Source organism: Trichosurus vulpecula, chromosome 1 (genome assembly GCF_011100635.1).
Source record: "Trichosurus vulpecula isolate mTriVul1 chromosome 1, mTriVul1.pri, whole genome shotgun sequence".
In the NCBI taxonomy this organism is placed as follows: Eukaryota; Metazoa; Chordata; class Mammalia; order Diprotodontia; family Phalangeridae; genus Trichosurus; species Trichosurus vulpecula.
The window spans coordinates 74814841-74840438 of record NC_050573.1 but is presented as its reverse complement, the minus strand read 5'-3'; the positions used below and the strand labels follow the sequence as shown (position 1 = coordinate 74840438).

At 51.9% G+C, this 25598-nt stretch overlaps 3 protein-coding genes across 3 annotated transcripts in view; 1 reads left to right on the top strand and 2 right to left on the bottom strand.

The window, feature by feature from the left end:
- BRME1 (break repair meiotic recombinase recruitment factor 1) overlaps positions 1–1308 on the bottom strand; it is a 42053-nt gene extending 40745 nt beyond the window's left edge. Inside the window, 3 exon segments of the mRNA XM_036761537.1 lie at positions 969–1011; positions 1014–1104; positions 1107–1308. Coding sequence (XP_036617432.1) covers positions 969–1011; positions 1014–1104; positions 1107–1292 — 320 coding nt within the window. The 5' untranslated portion in view covers positions 1293–1308.
- On the top strand, positions 1107–13516 carry CC2D1A (coiled-coil and C2 domain containing 1A). Its single transcript, XM_036761522.1, has 29 exons — positions 1107–1346; positions 3117–3243; positions 3471–3583; positions 3947–4015; positions 4601–4753; positions 4842–5091; positions 5612–5736; positions 5877–5949; positions 6134–6220; positions 6386–6516; positions 7293–7365; positions 7765–7883; positions 8202–8310; positions 8409–8581; positions 8671–8793; positions 8904–8962; positions 9536–9652; positions 9812–9885; positions 10013–10071; positions 10289–10340; positions 10446–10545; positions 10625–10715; positions 10803–10928; positions 11146–11207; positions 11296–11362; positions 11538–11664; positions 12020–12096; positions 12210–12257; positions 12531–13516. Exons 1-29 carry the CDS (start codon positions 1287–1289, stop codon positions 12549–12551), a joined length of 2865 nt encoding a protein of 954 aa, XP_036617417.1. The 5' UTR covers positions 1107–1286; the 3' UTR covers positions 12552–13516.
- A 45-nt stretch (positions 13517–13561) lies between these two features.
- On the bottom strand, positions 13562–21968 carry PODNL1 (podocan like 1). Its single transcript, XM_036740981.1, has 10 exons — positions 21915–21968; positions 21004–21258; positions 20389–20482; positions 19612–19676; positions 17244–17353; positions 16871–17027; positions 16656–16771; positions 15064–15751; positions 14832–14980; positions 13562–14254 (listed from the first exon to the last, which is right to left on the bottom strand). The coding sequence occupies exons 1-10, from the start codon at positions 21915–21917 to the stop codon at positions 14113–14115; spliced, it is 1779 nt and encodes a 592-aa protein (XP_036596876.1). The 5' UTR covers positions 21918–21968; the 3' UTR covers positions 13562–14112.
- Positions 21969–25598: the final 3630 nt, after the last annotated feature.

Below are 25598 nucleotides of genomic sequence, written 5' to 3'. Positions count from 1 at the left end.
TCAGTTTCCTCCTCTGTAAAATGGGGATAACAACAGCCCCTCCCTCACGTGGCGGTTGAGGATCAAATGAGAGGTCATGGCAAGCAGAGCATTTATCAGACCCTAAAGGGCTATTCATTTGTCGCTGTTCTGTTGTGTCCCACTCCTCCTGACCCCATTTAGGTTTGCCGGTTCCTCCTCCAGCTCGTTTTACAGAGGAGGAAACTGGAGCAAACGAGGTCAAGAGACTTCCCCAGGGTCACTCGGCTAGTGAGTGTCTGTGGCCGGATCTGAACTCGGAAAGGTGAGTCTGTCTTCGTGACTCCGGGCGCAGCACGGCATCTATTAATTTGCCGACTCTTATCGAATTCAGGTAGCGAAATGGGGCGGTAGACAAAGAGTTTGGGGCCCGGGGTCGGGAACAAGCTAGTTCACACCTGACCTCAGATACTTCCCAGCAGTGTGACCAGCCCCCATACCCTGTTTGCCTCAGTTTCCTCAAATGTACAATGAGCGGAGAAGGAAATGAGAATCCACTCTGGGGTCTCTGCCGAGAAAGCCCCGAATGGGGTCACGAACAGTCGGACCGACTCACTGTGACTGAGCAGCGTCACTCAATTCTGTTAGTGCGTTAGAAAGACGTCTGCATTGGGGGTCCTGGGCCCTGACTGGGTTTCTACGCTGCTTCTCACACCTGACTGGGCCTGTTTCCTAAGCGTGAAAAGGGCCCCGTTGATTGGCAGTCCCCACCCCCACCCCGGGCCTCTCGGCTGGGAGCAGGGAAAGCTCCCTCAGCCTCGGGCTCCCCGCGCTGAATTAGGCTGGGGGAGGAGAGCCAGGGCCCATTCCGCCTGGCCAGGCTCGAGCAGGCACCTCGAAGCCCGACTCCCCGTACTTGGGCGAGAGCCAGCTGGACCGGGTGATGAGGGGTCACAAGCGCCGTCCCGGGCTCTCAGGCGCCAACGCTCCTTCCTCACCTGGGGGTAAACCGCCTCTAACCTCGCGCTGGCCTAGCTTTCCCGCCCAATCCCACAACACCCCGGTACAACTCTGGCAAGCTAGGCCAGGTCCGCGTGCGTGAGTGTGTACGCAGGCGGTGAGTTCTCGCGGGAGGAAGGGAGGACAGAGTGCTCGCCGGGAACTGTAGTCCTTCCTTCCCGTTCTCTGGCGCCGGCGCGTCCGGTGCCCGCGGGCACGGCGAGGGGTGGGGCGTGCATCAGGGGACAGGGCCTAGCCGGAAGTGAACCGACGAGGGAGGGCTGTCCTGGGGTCCCCGCCCCCCTACCTACTCCAGCCCCGACGGAAACATGCATAAGAAGAAGGCGGCCCCGCGACCCCCAGGACGCGGCGCGGCCGCAGCCAGACAGGTAAGGCCTCCCCTCCCCCAATGGAGGCCTGGCCCCCTCGCTCTTGGCCCTACCATGCCCGCTCCCTCTGACCCCCTCCCCCTTGTCCTGTGCCCTCTCTGGCCCTACTTTCCTCCGTCCTCCCCGGCCCCGCCCCCTTCCCCCCATGTGGTGGTCCTGACCCCCCCCTCCGGCTCCGCCCCCTCCCCTTTGGGAGTCTTGGCCCTCTACCCTCTGCCCTCTCTCACCGGATGCCTGTGCCCCCCTCCTCCCTGCCCTCCAACCCTCTCCCCTCTGGGAGGCCTCGCCCCCTTCCCTTCCCCGCCGTCCTCCTCCCTTCCCCCCGCCCCCTCCTTGCCCGCTCTCTCTGGCCCATCTCACCTGCTCTCTGCCTTCCCTGGCCCCGCCCCCTCTCGCCCCCTCCCCTCTGGAAGGCCTGGCCCCTTCCCCCACTCCCCTCCAGCCTTCCTTGGCCTCTCCCCCTTGGCTCTCGCTGACTCTGGCCCCCTCTCTCCTGGGAGGCTTGGCTCCTTCCCTCCTCCACCGCCCCCCTTGGTCAGTGAAGTCCTGTGAGGTTTTTCTGTTTCCACCCCGGGAGAAGTCACCCCACTCTTTCCCCCTCCTCTCAATGAGGCCGCCCCTCCCCCATCTTCCCTCCTTTCCACAGTGCCCTCCTTCTGCCTTGGTCCTAAGGACTGAGACACCTGTAGCTTTTTGAGTGGGGGGATGGGAGAGGGTAAGGTAGGCCAGAGCTGCCGATGGAAAAACCAGGGGCAAGACTGGAAACCACCCTGGGATGTTTCTCTGGGCCCTTCCCTCACTAATGTGCCCTAGCCCAGTTCCCAGGGTGCTGAGCAGTGTTAGGGATGAGGTGCTAGGCAGATAACAGGGAGGTGGCCTCAGTTTGCCATCTGATGATGGGAGGCAAACAGGCCTGTTTTTCCTGTTGAGCTTGGCCCTGGAAATTTATGTTATGGTCTTCCTGGGAGCTAGGCCCAAGGCCAGGCTGCTTAAGCCCTGGGGTGGAGTTGGCTTCAGGTGCTTGCCCTTTGCCCCAAGTCTATGAGATTGGACTGGCTGCTGTCCAGGGTGCCAGGATTTCTCTGGGCCTCCCTAAACAGGAGGCAGGCCTGAAAACAGGAGTTCACTGACATCCCTCAGGTTCCATTCAAATGTGGATATTTCCTGGGGTGCCAGGGTATCGACCTGGGACCTACCTTGAAGGCAAAGTGCTTCTCACTAATCCCACTCATGCAGATTTTTCCATCCACCCATGGTGGGGTGGATTTTTCCCTTGGCATGGTATATCCCTTTTCAGGAATCCTTATACATACTTGTTGTATCCTCAGAGAAGATATAAAAGGTATCTAGACTTTGCCTAGGCTACAAAGGAGTAGAGAGGCTTTTACATTCAACCACCTGCTAGTCTACAAGACTTTAAGATCCTTGAGGGCAGAGGCTGTGTCTTAACTCATCTCACCATTGGAGTTCTCCCCAGCATCTGTCATGGGACTTTGTACACAATTAGTACTTAATACATGTTTTTTTTTATATCTGCACCAAGGATAATGAACGTTTTCCTCCCAGTTTGACCCTGTATAAAATAGTTCTAATACTGCTCCAAAGGAAAATAGGTGATTGGCGGTGTGAATGGAAAGTGGAGAAAGTAGCTTTGGCCAGTAATAGTAGAGACTGTGATAATCCCAAACCGATGGGGAGGGGCCACTGTGACTTTGCTGGATGTCACTTTGAGGTTTGGCCTGATTTGGGTCTTTTTCCCTTGTTCTGAAGCTGGGCCTTCTGGTGGACTTCTCCCCTGATGGGATGATGATTCCTGAAGATGGTGACAGTGGTGACCTTGAGGCAGAGTTCATGGCCTTGGTAGGGGCCCAGCCACCTCAGGAGCTCAAAAGCAAAGGTGAAGGGGTCCCCACTACCTGTTTGGAGTTGTCTTCTTATGTACCTGAAGGCTAGAAGATCCTGCTTCTGTCCATCCTGAAGTTCCCCCTCTTCCCTGCTTGCCATTGTCGCATATACCCTGCAAATCCTGAGCACCACTGAAAAGCCTTACTCAGAGTAGGATATGAAGCAGTTTGATTGGGATGGCTAAGGGGTCCTGACTACATCTTTGTGTTTTCTTTGTAGCTCCTTTGCCCATGGAGACCATTGAAAAGATGGCCTCCCTGTGTATGAAGGACCTGGATGAAGAAGAGGGGGAAGAGGATGATGATGATGTGGAAGAGGATGATGAGCTTCTGGTGAGGAAGAGATTCGGATGACTTCTTCAAGAGCAAAGGGTCTTCCATACAGATCTGTTCTGCCTGTGTGGGGGGCAGGCTGGGTACCTGGCCTCTGCGGAAGGAAGGAATTAGGGAGGGTGGGTAAGGGGAAACATGACATCGAAACCACCCCATCCTACCCAGAGAGTTGCCTCTTATCCCCACGCGTGATGTTGTCACTCTGTCACAGATCATATGGATCTGCCTACATTCTGAGGAAGGCTAGACCAGGGGCTTCCCACTCCTTTTACTAACAGAACTGAGGTTAATGGTGTCTCTGAGGGAGTACTGGTTAGTAACCAAGACTCACCAGCCCTCATCCTCTTCTATGTGTGTCTCTAGGCAGAACTCAATGAAGTTCTTGGGGAAAGGGAGGAGTCCCAAGATACGCAGGGCCTTCCTCTGGACAAGGTATGTTGCTGTCTGTCTCTCTTTGGTTTGTCATGTAATTCCCAGGGTTCCCTCCAGAGCAAGCAATTTCCTTACCATAGTCGTCATCATCATGGCTAATGTTTACGTAGAGCCTACTATGTGCTGTGCTAAGCACTTTACGAATATTATCGTATTTGATCTTTACAATAACCCTGAGAGGTAGGTGCTGTTATTATCCCCGAGGAAACTGAAGCAAACAAAGATTAAGTGATTTGCCCAGAATAACAACTGGGAATTGTCAGGCTGGATTTGAACTCAGGATGATAAGCCTAACTCTAGGTCTAGCACTGAATCTACTTCATTACCTAGTTGCCCCTGCATGCAGGACAGCCCCTCAAAGATCATCCCTAAAGGTCCCTTCTAACTCTAAATCCTACAATCTTATGGCCTGAGCCCTGTCCCAAAATGAGCTAAAAGCTGAGATGTTGTTCCAGGGACCAGGTATAGGACAGTTTTGCAGCATGACAGGTGAATGGGGGAATGTCTCCCAGGAGGAACAATTCTTGGGCCTGGGGCACAATTTCCCCCTCTCTCAGGGTGAGTGACCCCCATATTCTCCTGCAGTCAGCCAGCCTTCCACAACCTAAGGTCAGCCCCAGCAGTACTGGGATGGAAACCACCTTGGCTGAAAGACTGGCCATGTACCAGACTGCCATCACCAATGCCAAGCAGGCCGGGGACAGCTCCAAGGTCCGGAGATACGAGCGAGGTGTCAAGGTGAGCAGGAAGGGTCCTTGTTCCATAGCTCTATCTCATCCTGAGCTGACTCTGCCTTAGACCGAGCCAAGACTTCCCTTCTCTTCAGACATTAGAGAATATGCTGGTCTCAGTTAAGAAGGGACGTAGCGTCAGCGAAGAGGACATCCCACCTCCTGTGGCTGTGGGGAAGAGCCTGATGCCTACACCGGAGATTCCACCCACACAGAGTACCGTACCCACCCAGCCCCCTCAACGTCAGCTGCCAGCTGTTCCCCCCAAAACACTGCCTGTGCCCCCCAATCATGGCTCTGGGTTGACTGAGAAGCCAGTCCCTGTAGCCTCATCTGTGAGCTCTGGTAAGTGTGGCATGACCTTTGGCTGTTCTGGGAGCTGGGAGTAGTCCTTAATAGGCAGTAGTCCTTAGGTCCTAAGATAAGGTGGAGAGGATTGCAAAGTTCCATTCTCTTTTCCATACTCCTGCTCCCTGACAATCCTTTGAGCATCAGCTATTCCCCATCCCTTCTTAGAAGTTCCCAGAACTCATGATAAAAAAAGCTGTCTACACCCAGAGAAAGAACTGATGGAGTCTGAATGCAGATTGAAGCATACCTTTTAAAATTTTCTTGGGTTTTTTTTGGTCTCTTTTCTTTTACAACATGACTAATATGGAAACATGTTTTGCATGACTGAACATGTATAACCTATATCAAATTGCTTGCCTTCTCAGGGAGGGGAAGAGGAGAGAATTTGGAATTCAAAATTTGAAAAAAATGTTAGAAAAATTTTACATGTAATTGGAAAAAAAATGTTTTTTAAAAGAAGTTCCCCGAGCAGCTTGAGTTGGCAGCTCCTTTGTCTATCATCTTCTGTGCATAGGTGCTGGCAGCCCTGGGTCCCTGGCCCTGTTGCAGGAACGGCAGCTAGAGTACAAGAGGGCTGCATTGCACTCCAAGCAAGAAGGGGACTCGGAAGCAGCCGCTAAGTATTATCGTGTAGCCAAGGTAAGATGTGAGAGAGGGCAGGGATCTTGGGCCTCACTTGGCCCAGTTGGTTTCCTTTGACACAATATCTGGCCCATTTCTTTTTTGTCCTGTCTGAGTTAGCTACAGCTGTCTCCCCATCTCCTCCATTCTTCCCCTAGAGCTTTGATGCTGTCCTGGAAGCAATGACCAGGGGTGAAGCTGTGGACCTATCCCGGTTACCTCCACCACCTGGTGAGGACTGTTCCATATGACATCTTGGCCCAGGAAACGGGTGAACTGTTAGGGCATGAGTCTCTTCAAGGACATGCGAAAGGCAATGTCTTAAAATTTTGTGTTCCTGCCACACCTAGCACAGGACTGGGGACTCAGTATAGGCTTGTTAGTTGTTTGAATAACTGGTCCTCTTGGTTTACAGATCAGATGCTCAAGACCTTGCCATCTCCAGGGCTTCAGCCTCCTGCTTCTACCCCTGGTACTGGCACTATCTCCCCTTCCATGCCAGGTAAGCACAGTCCCTTCAGGGAAGGACTAACAGAGCCAATTGTGCCTCTGAGAACCACTAGAACTGAGAACCCTAGAATTTCAAGGCCAGGGCAGCCCAAGGGGTGAGAAGGAAAGGAAGGACTTAGCGATGAGCTAGTCACTGAGCGTTTATGTTTCTCTCCAGAGATGCCACCACCTCCACGAACCCTGCTAGAGGCCTTGGAACAGCGGATGGAGCGTTATCAGGTGGCTGCAGGGCAGGCCAAAGACAAAGGGGATGATCGCAAGGCCCGGATGCATGATCGCATAGTCAAAGTGAGTGGATGCCCAGGGTTGGGTTTGGGCCCAGAGTGGAACCAGGTTCAGGCTTAGCCAGTCGTTTTCTTTTCCTCCCTGCCCCCACCAAGTGAACACTTTAAAATCCTTGTAATGGATATGCATAGTTCGACAAATGAATTCACGTATTCGTTGGACATGTCCAAAAATGTCTGTCTCATTCTGAATCTTATGTCCACCACCTTTCTGACAAGAGGTGGGTATTGTGCACCATCCTTGGTCCTCCAGAATTATGGTTTATTGTTGCATTAATCGGAGTTCTAAAGTTTTTCACAGTGGTTTCTCTTTGCAATGTTGGTATCATCATAGCTAGTTCTCACTTCAGTTTCTGTCATTTCATAGAGGTCTTCTGAACTGTTCGCTCTGAAATGGTTCATTTTGTCATTTCTTATGGTACATTGATATTGTATCACATTCATATGCCATTGTTTGTTTAGCCATTCCCTAATAGGTTTCCAAACCTCTTTAGTTTCCAGTTCTTTGCTCCCACAAAAAAAGCTGCTATAAACATTTTTGTACATAGGAGTGCCTTTCCTCTTTGATGTCTTTGGAATATAGACCTAGTATTGGGATTGCTGGGTCAAAGGGCACAGTTTAATGACTTTGGGGTCATAGTTCCAAACCGCTTTCCAGAATGGCTGACCCAGTTCACAGCGTCACCAGCAGCTCACCATTGTGCCTGTTTTTCCACAGCCCCTCTATTTATCATTTTCCTCTTTGTCAGCTTTGCTAATCAGCCAGCCTTTTTCCTACAGCAATATCAGGATGCCATCCGGGCCCACAAGTCGGGTAGATCTGTGGATGTGGCTGAACTGCCTGTTCCTCCAGGTAGGTACCAGGCAAGGTTGGGCCTGTTGGGGCAGTCCCTGAGTGCAGGAGATGCTAGCACCCAGGGTCTACTCTGACCTGGGAACAAGAAGGAGCCAGGTCCCTCTGAGATCCGTGAACTGGGCCAAGGGATAGAGTACTTTTACTCCCTCCTCTGAGGAGCTGGCAAGGGTGTTGGTCAGAATTGTTTGTGAGTCATTGGCTTTAGGTGTCTGTATTGGTCCATGAGTCTGTGAGTGGATAGCTTCAGTGGGGTTTGTAGTCTGTGAATTGACTGTAGATGTTCATGTTATCTAAGTATGCTGTTAACAATCTTTGTGAGGGTGGAAGGGGTCCATGATAGCTGGATCCTCTAAAGTATAGTGCTTACTAGAGTCCCTTGCTCCTTATGGGGGCCAGGTTTCCCCCCAATTCAGGGCCTGGAGGCAGCCACACCCACACAGCAAACCCTGGTTGGGGTTCTTGAGACTGCTATGCGGTTGGCCAACCAGGATGAAGAGGAAGAAGAGCCAAAGAAGGTGAGAGAGAGAGATGGGGGCGGAGAGGGGGGAATGGAGGCAACATGGTGTTGTAGAAAGGCGCTGGGAGATGTGATATCTGTCACCTGTGTTACCCTGGGCAAGACTCATAGTGTTTGCACTACCTACTTCATAAGGCTGGCTGTGAGGAAAGTGTTTTGTAAACCTTCAAAGGGTATCAAAATGGAGAGTTTCATTATTAGTCATTGCCCATGACTCTTGGGGTTAGCATTTGAACCTTTGGGTGGTGGGCACCTTGAAGTTACATAGGTTGGGCCATGCTACTACTTGTTTCCTTTGTTGTTCCCTCCATGCCAGCCGAGCGCCCACTCCCTTCCTTCTTCACAACCCAAACCCCAGGCCCCCCGGCCCTCCGTGCCAGGAACTGGCCCACCTGGGAAAGTGGCTGGAAAAGGTTCCGCTAGAGGTAGGTTCTCTCTCCCCCAGAGGCAGGCCCAGTGGGTAGTGTGCTTCCTGGTGGGGCCTGGAGCTGGCTTCTCCCTGACTCCTTCCATTGCCCCACAGCCCAGCAGCAACTGGCTTTCCTGGAAGGAAGGAAAAAGCAGCTGTTGCAAGCAGCCCTGAAAGCCAAGCAAAAGAATGACCTCGAAGGCGCAAAACTCTTTCTTCGCCAAGCCAAGGGACTGGAGCCCATGCTGGAGGCTTCAGTTAACGGGCTGCCTGTCGACATCACCAAGGTGAGGGGTCATCATGACTCCAAGGACACCCTCGCTGTGTTCCCCCCTCACACCACCCCAGGCCTTACCAGCATCACTGCCCTTTTCAGGTGCCACCAGCACCCATCAATAAAGAAGATTTCACACTGGCCCAGCGACCAGGCTCAGCCATCTCTCGAGAGGAGGCTGGGCATTATGCGGAGCTCACCAAGTTGATGAGGCAGCAGCATGAGGTATCGGGGGTAGGGGCTGAGGTTAGGAAGAGGCCACTGGGGCAGTGATAGTCCTGGACCCTGAGGCAGTGGCTCCCCTAATCCTCTCCTTGTCTCTTCCCCTCACCAAGATGTGCCTGAAGTACTCCAACCAATTCACCCACCTGGGAAACGTTGTGGAAACCAGCAAGTGAGTTTCCTCTCCCTCCCTCCCTGCCTCCTCCCCTCACATGCAATGGAGCACCTAGAGTCCATCTGATCCCCATGTTCTGGTGAAGCTTAAGGACCCCTTCTCAGCATCACGTGTTTAAATTCACCAAAGAGAATACTAAACCCCATGTCTGCCTCGTGTCTAGTCAAGGAAGTAATCATGACATCAGCTGGCAGCATTTAGATGGGAAGCGTTTTACATGGGTGCGCTCATTCGGGCCTCACAGCAGCTCTCTGAAATAGGCGCCGCTGTTATCATTCCCATTTCACAGATGGGAAACAGATGAGGCAGAGAGCACTTAAGTGACTTACCCAGCTAGTCAGTGTCTGAGGCAGGATTTGAACTCAGGTCTTCCTGACTCCAGGCCAAGCACTCTCTCCACCATGACTCCAGTTGCCTCTGCCAAATGTACCAAATGTGTGGCTATGTATGCTCCAAAGGTATTTAGTCCATGGCAGGGGCAGAGGAGATTTCTTCCCTGTGATGGGATCTGGGAAGGGGCCCTGCTTTGCTGTCACCTAAATGTCTTTCTCTCTCTTTTACCTCTCCAAGGTTTGAGAAAATGGCTGAGGACTGTAAGAAGAGCATGGAGATTCTGAAGCAAGCCCACAGCCGGGGCTTCCCACTTCCCAAGTTCCACCACGAGCAGAGGACCTTCAATGTGGTCAAGTAAGACCCTTAAGGATTCTCTCTCATCACCCCTCCTGCCCCAGACCAGGCCTGGGACTAGCAAACCATGGGCAGCCACGGTTTTGGGGTGTTTGCCCGTCTCTTCTGGGACCAGTGTTTCTGCTTCCCTACCCCATTCTGCCCTGACTTTTCTTCTAGGATCTTCCCAGAACTCAGTAGCAGTGACATGGTTCTGTTCATAGTGAAGGGCATCAACCTTCCCACACCGCCAGGTAACAGGGCCCTGCAAATGGGAAGGGGGTGGGGCTGGCTCTTAGGGCTGCTTTCTCCCTTCTCCCATCTTCCTGCTTTTTTTCCCCACCTGGCTGAAGGAAACTTGACCCCAGGCCTTCATTACAGGGGTATCCCCCAGTGACCTGGATACCTTCGTGCGATTTGACTTCCCCTATCCCAATGCAGTGAGTGTGGACTTTGGAGGGAGGTGGGGAGGTGGAGAACTGAGTCCCAAGGGCCTTGAGAGGTGGTATGCTTAAGATGGTTGAAGGGCTGGGCTTGAGCGAATCTGGGGGTGAGGGAGCTCAGAGGGCTAAGGTCTTAGGGGCAGGGTCCTGAGACTTCTTGGGGCTGGAAGTGGGACATCTTCTGACCACCACCCAGCCTTGGCTCTCAATGTAGGAAGAAGCTCAGAGAGACAAGACCAACGTGATAAAGAATACAGCTTCCCCAGGTAAGGTGGAGATGGAGGATAGGTTCCTTGATACTTTGGAAGTCCAGGGCAAAAGAGCCAGGATCTGATGTCTGTCTGCCTCTTCTCCCCCTCCCTCTTGGGCAGAGTTCAAAGAGCAGTTCAAGCTTTTCATCCAGCGGGGACACTGGGGTTTCAAGCGTGCCATCCAAACCAAAGGAATAAAATTTGAAGTGGTTCACAAGGGGTGAGTGAAGGGGTAGCCAGGATGAAGTGGGACAAGCTGGTGTTAGGGCTCCTGTCCTATGGCCACTTCTTCTCCACAGGGGACTCTTCAAGCCAGATCGTACCCTGGGCACTGCTCAGCTCAAGCTAGAGGGCTTGGAGTCAGCCTGTGAGATCCGAGAAATCCTCGAGGTATCTCATTCTCTCCTACCTTGTCTCACTAATTCCTTGTCCCTTATACGCTGTTTTGCCCAACAGCTTGACTTCTCTTCTCCCCAGATCCTGGATGGCCGTCGCCCCACAGGAGGACGGCTTGAGGTGATAGTCCGCCTGCGGGAGCCACTGACTTCACAACAGCTAGACACTGTCACAGAGAGATGGCTAGTCATTGACCCTCTGCCCCCGGTGAGGAACAGGGCCTGAGGAACTAGTGGACAAAGGGTCAGAAGGGGCCAGGAACCTGGGAGAGAGAAGGAGAGGGCACAGAATGGAGGATATGAAGCTAGAAGGGTTGGGATAGAACTGAGGCAGCCTTTGAGAACAAAAGGGACCCAGTATCTGAGGAGAAAGGGGACCTGATAACACCTGTTCACTTTATCTTCCTCCTGTTCCACCTGAGCAGATGGCAGCACCCAAGGCAAAGGCCCCACCTATCCCTGCCTCTGGACGGGACCAAGGGGGCAAGTAAGTGGCTGGGCCAGGACTGGTGGGGCTATGTGACTCCTTACTCATCCCCCAAACAGAGAGATATTTGTTTCATTGAATTGAACAGCCGACCGGCCCGCAACTTACAGAGCCTCAGCGTCATGGCCTTTGACCGAGAACGGCTGGAGAGGAAGGTGCGTGATGGCATTGGGGCAGGGGTTGGCAGGGGCCTATCTTCCCACTGTCTCCTGAGGTGTGGCTCCCCAGGGCAGTGTCCTCCATGTGATTTCTCTTCATGGAAGGATTTCTAAAGCTCTCTCCCAAGAGGAAGGGGTGTCTGGGTCCTCACTCCCAGCTGGTGTTTGGCAGATTGTGGCATACAAGCAGACCCGGCGGGCAGTGCCTGGGGAGCTGGCCCAGCAGTACCAGGACCTTGTGCAGCAAAGCCAGTGGCAGAGAATGCAGCTAGAACAGGGAGGGCCAGGCATCAGGAGAGGTAAGAAGTGTCTAGGCAGGCAGGGTGGGCTGCCCCTCCTGCCCCACCTTGGGACGGGCCAAGAGCTGGATTTGGAAACCCCTCCTGAGCCCTCCCAAGGGCTCCTTACAGAGCCCTACCAGGAGGCATTGGTAGATAGGGTTTAGTCTGTCCCTGAGCCCTACTGGACGTGGGTGGTGGTGAGAGAACAGAGTTCTCCCTGAGCCTTGCTAGGCAGTGAACGGTGGGAGCAGAACAGGATTTTGCCCTAAATCCAAGAAGGCGGGTCCTTTCCTGATTTTCCCTAGGCTTTGGTGGGGATAGAGTTGGGTGGGCCACTCTACAGGTCCTCATTGCCCTCTGTCTGGCCTTCCAGAGTACCACACTCAGCTGGAACGGTACCTGCAGTACTACACAGAGGCTGCCCGACGCCTGGGCAGTGATGGCAACAGGGTAAAGCATGGGGAACATCAGGGGCCTCTTTGTAGGGTAATGGGTAATCTCCATTCTGGATGCTAGGCCACAGGCCAAGAGAGGGAATTGATGAACAACTGTGTTCCCAACAGGATGCAGCTAAGGAAGCTCTGTACAAACGGAACCTAGTGGAGAGAGAGGTGAGCGCCGGGGGTGGTGACCAGCAAGCCTTTAGCTATGAGGAGGGACTTCTCTCCCACATGTTCATTCTCTCTATCTGTCTTTCTCCTGCCTCATCTCTGACGTGAGAATTAACTGGAGCTTCTCAGTGAGGTGGGACCCCAATGCAAACACACTTGCCCCATCTCTGATCTGTGGCTCCTGGAGCCCTTCAGCTCTGATGGCAGACACTTCAGGCCTCCTCTGTCACTCACAGCCCTAACACTGATGTCTGGGGTGGGTTTTCTTCTCAGCTGCAGCAGCTTCGGAGGTGATGGTATCATCGGGACTGTACCCAGGTCACTGGGCTTCCCCCAGACCAGGGAACAAAGGCAGCTGGACTCTGGGAGCAGGTGTAGGGACCCAGAGTGCTAGGAAGGAGGTGATGGGAGACAGGTGAATAGGAAAGCCCCAGGCTCCCTCTGTACTCTCCAGCCTACTCTGAGGACTCTGCTCAAGACCAAATCTTCTGACAATCACTTGACAATCATTAGGAAGGAGGGGATATCTCTGGCCTGGCCCCAGGCACTGGGGGAAAAGAAAGTAGAGTGGCACCTGCTTCAAGATGGAGCTTGTGTCTCTGTCTCTGTCCCTCCCTTTCCTGGTGGAATTGAAATTGTGGAAACAAGCAAGTTTAAGTTACCATGAAGGTATCTATACCCTCTGTGCCATGCAGAGTTCCCCATTGGAAAGCCAGGCAAGCTGGCAGAGGCTCTCAGCTCCCAAGCCCACAGAGATGGTGCCTCGGGCATCATTTCCCCTTTCCCAGGCCCCCATTGTCCCCGCCATAGAATGTGGTTTGCACAGTTAAGCCAGCTTCTGTCCCCTGGCTTACCCAAGGAAGGGGCAAGGCCCTGGGGACTGGGTTCTAGCTGGGTCCCACCCCTTCCCTACCAGTTTCCCAAGCACTTTATTTTCTCATCCACCAGTCTGGGGCTCCTAGGAAACCTAGAGGTCCCAGCCTTAGAAGCCTTAAATGGCCAGCACCCACCCCAAAGAACACCCCTGCCTGGGCATGAGACCTGTGGGCTAGGCTCTCCCCAGACCCATCTCCCTAATCCTCAGCCTGCCTTGCCAGCTGCAGGAGGTGCAGACACATGGCCCTCCAAGGTTAGCAGACTTCCTATTGCCTCTGGGGGAGGAACGGGACCTCCCAGCGTTATGGTGCCCCTGGCAGAGGGAAAATCGGGTTTGGATCGGAGGGAGCAGGCACACAATAAAGAGCAAGGGTTGCACACAGCATGGCTCTGTCCTTTGTTTCATCCTCTGCGGCTCTTTGCTAGGACCTCTCACCTAACCATAAGGCTTCCTGGTCCACTCGAGAATTTCCCTCCATGCTAAGCACTTAGGGGAAGCTTAATGTGGACAGGGAACACTGAGGAATAGCACCTCAGTTGTGACTCAGATATCCAAATAGAAGAAAGGGTCGTGTCACTGAGTGTCTGCTTGAGGGTAGGGGTATGTGGTGGCATGTGGACCACAAGGGGGTAGGTGGTCTTTCAATCAGGTGGATTAGATACCCCCGACCCTTATCAGTCACTACTAGGAGTTTGCTAGTCCTTATAATTCCTTGCCCCTGAAGATCCCAGGCAAAGGTCTCCATCAGTAAAATCTACCCATCCAGAAAGTGGAAAAGGGCCTTGTGTCCTCCAAAGCCAGCTTGGTGCCTGGCCCCCATTCCCACCCACCATGCTAACTGGCTCTTGCAGAGATAGCAAGCATTGGCCACTGAGTGCCCTGAAAGCATCCTCAGAGAGAAAGGCAGCTGAGTGACCAGAGAAGGTATGCACAGTAGCTCTGGGTGTTCCTGCTAGACGATAGGATGGTCAGCTTGGTTCAGTGGGCCTGAGGCCGTTTGGGCCGTCCAGGCAGCCTGATGATGACTGGCTCAGGGTTTCCTGATGTATCCACCACCTCTAAATGCAGTAAGTTCACAAAGGCCTCAGGGGAGATGCTGGTCATCAGCAGCTGGTTGGATCTGGAGGAAGCAGTGGGTTTCTGTGTATGTTTAAAGATGGGATGCAACAAAGATGGAAAATAACTTTGTCCCCAACCAAGGAAGCCAGGCATCCCAGTATCTAGCCCTGTGGCCTCTCTGATTAAAGGAAGGGTGTTGGGGGAGGGGGTGGGCAGTACAGAATCTGAGTTGGACAGTGCCTCAGAGAGTATCTACCCTGACCTATCATTGGGTTATAGATTTAGAGCTGGAGGAGACTGCCAGCAGTCCTAGAGGGGTCAGGTAACTTGTCCAAGGTCACACAGGAAGTAGTCAAACCCAGATCCTCTGATGCCCCTGACAAGTGAAGACAGGTAGCATGATTTAGAGGGAAGAACTAAATTCTAGATTCAAATGGAAAAGATCCAGACTCAAATCTCAACTGGGGAATTAGTTCTCCCTGGGCCTCTGGTTCCCCCCTTGTGAAAGAAGAGCATTAGATTAAGTTATTTCTAAACACCCAGCTCTTAATGGCTGTGGTCCTCTGGCCATCCATCCTCTGCCTCAAGATGCTGCCTCCCTCCTAAAGAGCCAAGGGACTTAGCTAGAGCGGGAATACCTGAGGACAAGTGCCCGTAGGTGGGGTGTTGTGAGAAAGGCTTGGGCACCCACACTGCTGATGCGGTTCCCTTGAAGGTACAGGAATTCCAGAGCCTCAGGAAGATCAGGAGGCACAAAAGACAGCTCATTGTGGCTGAGATCTAAGAGCTACAGGGAAGAAAGGGTTAGATGTGGGGACAACTCAGATCACAAGTACCCCCACCTTCCACCTTTGAGCCTTCGCTTCTCACCTTGAGGCTGGGGACTTCCTGCCAGGTTCCGGGCATGATAGAACCCACACGGAGCCTGTTGTGTCCTAGGTGTAACTCTTGGAGCATGCTTAAATTGGTCATGGGCTCAGGATCCAGGCTGTTGACCTGATTCCTGGGCAGCCTGAGCACCTGGAGGCTGCCAGGCAGGCCCTGAGGCAGCAGTGTAAGATGGTTTCCTGCCAGGTCAAGGGTCCGAAGATGCCCCAGGTGGCGGAAAGCGAGGTGGTGGAGGTGTGCACTGGTGAGTCGATTGTGGGCCAGGTTGAGGTCAACCAGAGAGGGTGTGGCCGCCAAGGCTCGAGGGCCCAGCTCACTGATGTGGTTGTGGGGCAACATCAGCGCACTGAGGCGGCGGGGCAGTCCCCGCGGCACCTGTTCCAACCCATTGGCATAAAGGTGCAGTGTATGCAGGCCCCGAAGACCCTGAAAGGCAGCCAGATCCAGTCCTCCAGGCCCCAGTGGGTTGTTCTGCAGTAAGAGATACTGCAACCCCCTGGCCCCGCTCAGCCGTCCCGCTGGCACATGGCAAATCTGGTTCCTGCCCAGGTGCAGGATGACCAGGCTCGGTGGTAGGCCCTTTGGCACCTCACCCAACCTGTTGTTGGACAGGTCTAAGTACTCCAGGCTCTTGAGTTTGCTGAGGGCCAAGAAGATCCTGGATTGGAGACTGGAAGGAACCTTAGACATCACTGAGTCCATCCCTCTTACCCAAGATCACACAGCTTGCTCAGACTCCAAATCCAGTGTCTTTTCTGAACTGCCACAGAAGGTGGCCTCACCTCACAGTGCTATTCAGAATGGGCTTCCTCTCTCTGACCTGATTTGTGGCTCCTCTCCAGGAGTCTTTCCCAGCCCATCCCAGCCCACAGGGAGGGTCCCTTTCTCCTCTCTGGAGCAGTCTTTTGGCCTTTCTGAACTACATTTGGATCAATTGATTTAGAGCTATCAGAGGCTGTACAGATCACCTGCTCCAACCCCTTCTTAAATAGAGGGGGAGACTGAAACTCAGAGAGGGGACTGACTCACCCATCTTAAAAGTCACTCCCACTAGCAAGCAGCAGATTTGAATCCAATCCCTCTGACTCCATACCCAGCGCTCTTTCTACCACACAGGAGGAGGGTGGGTTACACAGTGGAAAGTGCTAGATTTAGAGCTCGGACATTTGGGTTCAAATCCCGCCTCTGCTCTTTACTACCTATAGGACCCTGGGAAAATCACTTGACTTCTCTCTGTGGGAGTTCCCTTCTCTCTCAAGTGAAGTGGTAGGGCTAACTGATGGCTGAAGTCCCTCCAGCTTTAGATCTCTGACCCTTTGACTTTGAGTGGTTTTCACATGGAAAAGTCATGCAATTCTACTTATTGGTCCCTAACTAGACTATGCTCCAAACCTTCCTGACTCTCTATTGCCTGTGGACAATGCCCGACATGCAGCAGGCACTTAGCAAGTGTCAACTAACTGACCTTCGGGTTCTGGCTAATTCCTAGAGCAGGAAATAGCCACCTCCAAGCCACCTTCTTCACAGATGCTCCCATTGGGGGTGAAGGGACCCCAGTTTCTTGGAAGCCCTACCTGAAGGTGGTAGCATCAAGGCCAGCATCAGATAGCCGATTGTGCTGTAGATAGAGCTCCCGTAGCTGAAAGTGTCGACCCAGGGCCCCCCGGGGCACCTTGGCAATTTGGTTATTCTGTGGGAGGAGGGCAGGGTCAGAGGCACCCGATGCCCACAAGGAAGGGGTGGGAATAGCACGGCACTGACCAGGCTCCTTCCTCCCGCCCCATGGCACCTGCAGGTGGAGTCGAACTAGTGAAGAGGGCAAGCTGGGTGGGAGGTAGCTTAGCTGGTTGTTGGAGAGGATGAGGGTGGTGATGGCCTCAGAGCCATGGAAGGCATCGAAGGGGAGCCCCATGTTGGTCAGCTGGTTGTCATGAAGATACACGGACCTGAGGGGGAGAGGGGAGCCAGTGCAAGCCCATCTGGTTCTCTGTAGGCGGAGGCTTTGTCTCAGCCCTCGGACCCCAGGATCCCCATACATATGAGGGGCTCCTTGAGCCTTTCCCCACTCAAATCAAAGGCTCTCTGAGGCCAGAGCCAGGTCTTCATCTTCCTCTCCCCACCCTACCACCCATGCCAAACTAACAGGACCGGGGCCTACTTACCTGAGCTCAGGCTTCTCCCCAAAGGTAAGTGGGTAGATCTCCATCAACTGGTTGGCAGCAAGGTCAGCAATGCGAAGGGAGCGGGGCAGAAACTGGGGTGCCACAGTAAGCTGACAGAGCACAGCCAAGCTGCCACTCAGGCTCATGGATGGAGAATTGGAAGGCACCTTAGAGCTAATCTAGCCTGGATCCCTCATTTTACAGATTAAAAAAACTACAACTGGGTAGTCAAAGAGGTTGTGATCCGCCTAAGAGGCCACACAGGGATAGCGAGTGGCAGAGCCAGCGTTCTGACCAAGATTATTGGGCTCCACTCTTTCTGCTGCCCTAAGCCTAAGCAGCCCAGGCCCCTTGGTCCCCCCTTCCCCCAACCTCGTTCACAGGTTTAAAACACAGAATAGAGCCCTGGGCCTGGAGTCAGGGAGACATCAATCCAGTCACAGGCACCAGCCAGGCAAATCACTTAACCACTGCCTGTTTGCCCACCTGTAAAATGGGGATCGTACTGGCACTTACCTTCCAGGATTGTTGTTAGGATCAAATGAGATATTTGTAAATCACCTAGCACTATGCCTGGCACATACTAGGTTCTCTATAATCCTTTCCCCTCTCTTCCCTTGTTCCCACAGAACCACCAAACCCCAGTGTTAGAAGGAACCTCAGGGGTCATTTAGTCCAAACTATATCTAATCAAGAAACCTCTCTGTAGAACATCCTCAACCACCATTAGGCAGCTGGGTGGTACAGTGGATAGTGCATTGGGCCTGGAGTCAAGAGGGACGGAGTTCTAACCTGACCTTAGACATTTACCAGCTGTGTGAACCCGGGCAAGTAATTTAACCTCAGCCTCATTCTCTTATCTGTAAAATGGGCATAATTAAATTCCAAATAATTCCAAAGTTGTTGTGGGAATCAAATAACATGTCTGTAAAGCAGCTCGTAAGAGCTGTATAAATGCTAGCTGTTTAAAGACCTCCTTTAATGGATGGGAAGCTCCCTACCTCCTGAGGCAGTCCATTCCACTTTTGGACAAGTCTAACGGATAAGAGAATCCTCCTTACACAGAACCTAAATCTCATTCCGGGCTAATTCTACCCATTGCTCCTGGTTCTACCTTTCTGATTAATAATAATAATTAATAATAATCATGATGATGATGAGCATTTTTCCATCACTTTCCATGTGTTGATCTTCACAACAACCCTGGGAGGTTAGACGCTGTTACTACCCCCCTTTGCAGATGAGGAAACTGAGGCAGACAACAAAGGTTAAGTGACTCGTCCAGGGTCACACAGCTAATAAGTGTCTGAGGTGGGATCTGAACTCAGGTCTTCCTGATTCCAGATCCGGGGCGCTATGCATTATGACAACACCTCACTGCCAAGAACAAGTTATCCCTCCTTCTACGTAGCATCTTCAGACGCTCGATGCCAATATGAGCACAGATTGGATAGCATAGATTAGCACGACTGTTGTGATGCTGCGGCAGTCCTGGGACGCTTGGTCCACATCAGCGTGGGTCCTGCCTACACTCCCTAGACTGAACTACAAATCCCTCATGTGATGATAAGAAGAAGAACTGCCATCTTCTAGCACGTCCAGGTTTACTAAGCACTTTCCTAGGACACAGTGCAGTTGGGATCATTCCCATTTTACAGGTGTAATGCTGAGGTTCAGTGAAATTAAATGACTGGCTTATAATCATGCACTGAGTTGTTGTGGTTGTTCATCCTTTACTTTTGAAGAGGACTGATGACATCATGGGGTGATGTCTTGACTTGTAAGTAAGCATTGCAGGAAGCCCATCCATGGCATCATCCGGGCTTGGGGAGGCAGAAGGAAGCATCCCAACCCCTCCCCCTCCCCCATTGCCTGAGTAACCAGGAGCCTAGCCTTCTGTCGCATGGGGAGCAAGAGGAGCCCAGTCATAGGATTTAGAGCCAGTGGGCCCTTTAAAGATCACCTAGATTAGGGGTGGGGAACCTACAGCCTCGAGGCCACCTGTAGCCTTCTAGGTCCCCTGATGTGGCCTTTTGACCAAGTCCCAGTTTTACAGAACAAATCCTTTTATTAAGGGGATTTGTTCTGTGAAGTTTGTTTCAGTCAAAGGGCCACACTTGAGGACCTAGAAGGCCATAGGTGGCCTTGAGGCCACAGGTTCCCCACCCCGATAGATTTAATAGAGGAGGAAACCAAGGCCTGGAGAGGGGATGGGGCTTTTTCAAAGTCACAAGGGTGCCAGGTGGCAATTCCAGGCCTTCGGGCTCCAAATCCATGGTGGCTTCCACTGCCTCTGGCCACGTGAGCAGGGTGTCCTGCCCTGCCTGGCCTCTGTGCCCTCCCCTTCCTCCCCAGGCCCTGCTCTAACCTGGTTGTTGGCCAGATAAATGTACTGAAGATCAGGCAGGGACTCGAAGGCTTCATCGGGGAGGCCTAGACAAAGGAGGAGAGGATAGCACGGGTGGGGAGGGCAGGTTCCCACCCCCCTGGCCTCAGCTCCCCATTGGCCTGGACCCTGTTTCCCTTCCTCTCTCTCCAAAATTGAGGGCTTCTGCTCCTTCCTAGGGAGAGAGCTTCACAGGGCTCCAGGCAGGTCTTTCACACCGATGTTCCCCGGGATGAGGGGAAAACAGAATCACAAGACAAAGCTGGAAAGATGGGCCTTGGAGATCTTCCCTCTCTAGTTCAAGCCCCTCGTTTTGTAGATGGGGACCTCAGGCCTGTGGGGGGCGGGGGGTGGGTGGGTGGGGAGGACCTTATCCCAAACTCGGGAAGTTGTAAGTAAGAGAGCAAGGCCAGAATCAAACCAAAGTCTTGTGACCCTGAATCGAAGGGCTTTTCTCAAGTCTCCCATATGAAGATACAGGACCCAGGAATGCCCGGCCTCCCCCTACAGAGGCTTCTCTGTGTAGCCAGCCCCTTGCCCTGGGCTCAGCTCCAAAGCCACAGGCTGCTCCCCTCCCCCTTTTCCGTTTTGTTCTGCAAACAGGAGTTTCTGGGAAGCTGGTCGTGGATTCCCCCAGCAGCGCCCCCCCACTTATGGCCTCAGGCGCCTGGCCCCTCCCCCACTCCCTGCTGTCTGGCGGGGTGCGGTGGAATAGGAGGGGGAGGAGGGGGAGATAAAAGGGTCCTGGGTGTCACTCACCATCTGAGGACAGTTGGTTATTGTGAAGGTTGAGAGTCCGAAGGTAGCAAAGGCGGGAGAGCTCATTGTAAGGAATCTCCAGGAGCTGGTTATTCTGAGGGAGACCCCAACCTGCCACATCATCACTGCCTCCTCACCTGAGACATGCCCCTGCCCTCAGGGAGCCCCCAGTTGGATGAGAGAAAAATGACTCTGTCCAAGAGGCTAAGGCTGAAGTTTAGTTTCCTAAAGGCTGAAATTTCCAAAGCTTCACAAAGTTTTGGGGTACTCCTATTCCCAGCAACTAGGCAAACCAATGGGGTATCCTCCAACCAGTTAATCAGTCAGTAAGCATTTATTAAGCACTTGCTATGTGCCAGGCAAATGTGCAGATGAACATGTATTTTATGGGGGGTGATTTTTAGGGGGGGTTCTCTGCCTTTTACTTAAAAAAAGCTGCAGGAGGAAAAGAGCCCTGCCTTGGTGCCTCCCCCTATATATGGAGGAAATATGGTCCTGCCATCTGACAGAAAGAAAGACCTCGTCCTCCGGGATTCCCTAGTTTGCTCATTGTCCTGAGCAATGGTCTTAAGACCCAGGAGCAAAAAGATGGACAAGAGAGTTGAGACATTGTACCTGTAGTGAGAGATGCTGGGCACCCTTGGTGATATTACTGGGGAAGAGCCGAAGGTCAAGGCCATCGCAGGACACAGTGTCATCCCGGGGGCAGGAGCATCGAGGGGGGCAGGCTCTGGGGGGTGGCTGCGAGCTCTCCCCCAGGTGAGGGAAATTCTTGTCCTCTGTCATGATGGAGAGGGCTGTAGCAGCATCCTGGCTGTGGCTGGGCAGGCCTCCCAGCAGCAGGAGCAGTAGTATTAGCAGGCTCATTGGCTGGCAGGGGACATTGAGTTGAGAGAGGATCTCTAAGCCTGGGGGGCAGGTACCCACACCACCTGACTCAGGAGCAGGATCATCACCATGGTGACAGCAGCATCCCAGCATCCCCCTGCATGAACTCAGCACCTAGGGACACCCCAGGAAGGCTAGGGGCAGGGGCGAAGAGACAAAAGCCTATCCCACGGAGCTCTCCCAGAGCATGGGATCATAGATAGGGCTTAGAGCTGGAAGAGATCTTAGGTGTCATTTAATCTACTCCCTCATTTTATAAGAGAATGAAAGAGGCTCCTATCTAATAAGAATAATAGGATTTAGAGCTGGTTATTAGATGGAAGTAACCTACTCCAATCACCTCATTTTAGAGTTGGGGAAACTGAGTCATCTGTTAGTTTTTCTAGGAAAACAAACAAACAAACAGGTATCCTGGCTCTGGATACCCCTACAGGTTCCATTCTCTACACCTCAACCCAACTCCACCCTAGGCCAAGCTTTTCCCTAGGGGCTGCCCCCCTGAGAAGTCAACAGCCAGGAGGCCTGACTGCTGCCACCCCCTTCCCCCTCATTGGACTGACCCCCCCGTGTCATACCAGCTGGTGGTCCCAACCCAGGGGGCACCACTGCTCCTGCCCTCTCTCCCACTCCCTCCTTACCATAGCCAGACTCCAGCTCTGCCTGCTTAGCTTCTGCGTAACTTGGCTTCCTAATTGAATCCAGCCGTCAGCACACACGGGCTTCCTCCTCCTGCTCCCCCTCCTGTCCCCCTTCTCTCTGCCTGTACAAACACCATCAACATCCCCCACCTCCCACAGCCATCCCCCTGCCTCCAGCCCCCAGAGACTGTCCAGGGGAAGAGACTGGGGGCTGGGCTAGCCTCCCCACCTCCCAGCTGGGGGAGGGGGAGTTAGAGGGATGGATTTCCCCCTCTGGAGTTAGCTTGCGTAATTGGGGCTGGGAGGAATGCTTGGGAAAAGGCCCAGCCTCACCAGTCTGGTATTTCAACCACAGCAGCCCATGGAGTGAAGACTTGGGAAGAGGTGGCAGGGGAGGGACAGCTGTTTGGGTTTGATCTATTTTGGAGGGTTCCACAAACCCCCCTCAGCTCTGGGCGGTTCCTGAGAGGCAAAAGATCTAGGGGAGACGTGATAGCTATCTTCAAGTATTTGAAGGACTGTCATGGGGAGTTTTGCTGACCCCAGAGGGCAGAACTGGAAACCATGGGTAGAGACATTGAAGAGAGGCCAATTTAAGTTGGGCAGGAAGAAAAATTAACTTCTTAACATTTCTATTAGTTAAACTAGGAATCTCCAGATGATCCCAGGTTACACAGAGCAGTCCAAAAGAAGAAGGGTAATCTTGTGAGATAATGAGCTCCCCATCATTGGAGGTCTTCCAGTAGAGGCTAGAGGACCATTTGTTATCAAGATTGTAAAGGAGATTCCTGGTCAGATATGTTTGACCTAAAGGTCCCATCTAATTTGGAGTCTCAGATAATTGCAAAGCATTGTCTTGAGCCCTGAGGATGCAAAAATGAAAAATGCCACAGGTCCTGCCTTCAAGGACCTTACAGTCCAAAAAGGGGAACACTCTAACAATACAGGAGAAGACTAATAGGAATGAATGTATTAAGTGCTTACTATGGGCTAGGTTACTGTGCTAAGCACTTTGTATACAAATACAAGCGAGCAAAATATTGCCTGCTCTTATGGAGCTTCCATTCTAAAGGGGGAAGATGAGCGATCAAAGGTGAGTTAAAAAGGGGAAGGGGAGTGAGCTGCAGAGGCTAGCCCAGCCCCCAGGACTTCCTCACTTCCCTAATGAAAATGAAAATGATCTCTCCCACCTTGGATTTCTCTTTGCACTCCGCGTCTGTGGAGCCTCCAGTCTGTCCACACTCCCCACCTCCCTACCAGCACCAGCACCCTGGGTGCTGAGCTAATGCCTTATCTTGTCCAGATCATTTTCACCTGAGGAGAAATGGTTAGGCAACTTCATGGATGAGGTGGCCTCTAAGACAAGCTTTGCCAGGAAGGTCCAAGGTATAGATGAAGAGGAGTTTATTTCAAGAGCAGGGGATGGTGTGTGTGGAGGCAAGAAGAAGGGGTGGAGGAGGAAAGCATACAGGGCCTAGAGGAAATCATTGGGGAAGTGAGGAAGGCACTTGGGTCTGAGGCTTCCCCACTCCCTCCTGCTTCTTGTTGCCTCCTTCCCTACCCCTCCAGTCTCAGCAGAGAAACTTCCTTCCTCATTGGGGGCTGGGTACTTGGGTGCTGTCTTTCCCTCTGGACATAGCCTGCTGAGATCTGGTGGATAATTCTTAGGTCTGGGGTACTCGTCTAGGGACCAACTTGGGATACCTCTCAGCCAAATGATGCATAGGTCCTGCATCTCAGTCCTGCTCCTGCCCAGACAGGAATGCATGGTCAGGAAGAAGGCCAGAGTTCAAATCCCTGATACTATCTGTATGACCTTGGGCTATTTTCTTTGAGTCTTATTTTCTTTATCTGTAAAATGGGGATAATTGTATTCCCTATACAGAGGGAAAGTGCTTTGTAAAAAACTAAAAAGGGTTTGTAAATCTTCCATAGGAGTACTTTCAGAATATGTCAGTATCCTAAAGTTTGTAGCACTAGAGGGATGTGTGATGCCTGTCTGTTCTGGGTACTGCTTTCCTCAACAATTCACTCTAGTTAGGCTTAGAGTCAATCTGGGAATATGATTTTTAGCAACTAAAAGCAAAGGAAAATCTAACTTGAAAAAATAGGTGCGGTCACAGATTCTCTGACCTAGAAGATTCATCTGAGATTTATAGATGGGAAAACCAAGGTCCCCCAAAAAGGGACACCACAGGTGGTATGTACTGAATCAATTAACAAGCATTTGTAAAGTGTCTACTATGTGGCAGGAATTATTCCAAGTATGGGGATACAAAGGCAAAAGGGAAAACCATCCTTGCCCTCAGGAAGCTTACACTCTCGCTGGGGAGACAAAAGTACATAGATGAGTGTAATGGGGAGACTAGACAATGAGAGTCCAGTCCTTATGAGTATATGCAGCTTACAAGGCTCTATTTAATCAGCTCTTTCTCCAATACTCCTTTCACCTAAGAACAGAAAATTACAAATGTCAAGAGCCAAAGAACAGAGATGGCACATTCATGGTGGCAACAGGAGGGTGGTGTCATTTTTCCCCACCTTTTTCCCCACCTGGAAGCTTATAGCACTCTTTGCCTTGATCACTGCCAGGAAAAAGAAAGAGTGGGTTGCTCATCTCTCTCTCTCTTTTTTTCTTTCGAAAGCTCTGTTCCAGCTCAGTAGCCAGAGGCCCTTTCCTTCACAGTTCAGGAAGCATACAAGAAATAGTCCCAGAATACTTGTGATTTCATCTGGTAAAGGCTGCTGTTCATGTGCTCATATGACTGGGCTCTCATTGGCCTGTCCCTGGTTACATAAGTATAAACAGAATATATACAAAAAGAATACAAGGTAATTTGGGGCTGGAGGGCACTAGAAATTGGAGCCAGGAGAGGCTTCATTTAGTTGGTGGTACTTAAGCTGAATCATAAAGGAAACCAGAAATTCCAGAGGTAGAGATGAGACAGGAGAATATGTGAGGCATGGGTAGGGGGTGGGGACACCCAGGGCCAAGGCACAAAAAAAAAAATAAGACAGGGAGTGTTTCGTGTGAAGACCAGTAAGTGGTCCAGTATGGCTGGACCATAAACTGTGTGGAAGGGAGTGACTTCTAAGAAGACTGGAAAGGTAGGAAAGACAGTAAAGTACTATTTTACTATTAATTGAGAGGTATGGATACATGGAACCATTCTCGGCTCTTTATCTGTCCTGATGATGAGATACATTATGGACACCAGAATTTTACTGTAAGCATTAAGATAAACTTCTATTAAGTTATCTAACTGGGGCAGAAGATATAGAATTTGGGGTTTGGGGCTTTATAATGTAAGCCATTGCTATATGGGCTAAAAAGAGAATTCCCTTCCTTAGGTGTGGGAAGTGCTTTAAATTTCAGGAGAAATAGGAAGCCCGTGATGTTTATTGAGGAAGGGGATGACATGATAAGGTCTGTACTTTAAGAAAACCATTTTGACAGTAACGTGGAGCATGGATTAAAAAGGAGAGAGACGTGATGCCTGGAGACCAAACTTAAATAGTCCAAGTGAGAAGTGATTATTGGTAACTGGACTAGGGTTGTGTGACTGCGAACAAGAAGATGTATAAATAAGATCTGGCAAACGATTTAGATACGGGCAGTGAGTGAGAATGGGAAGTAGAGAATGACACTGAAGTGCCAAACCTGGGTGACTGGGAGAATGATGG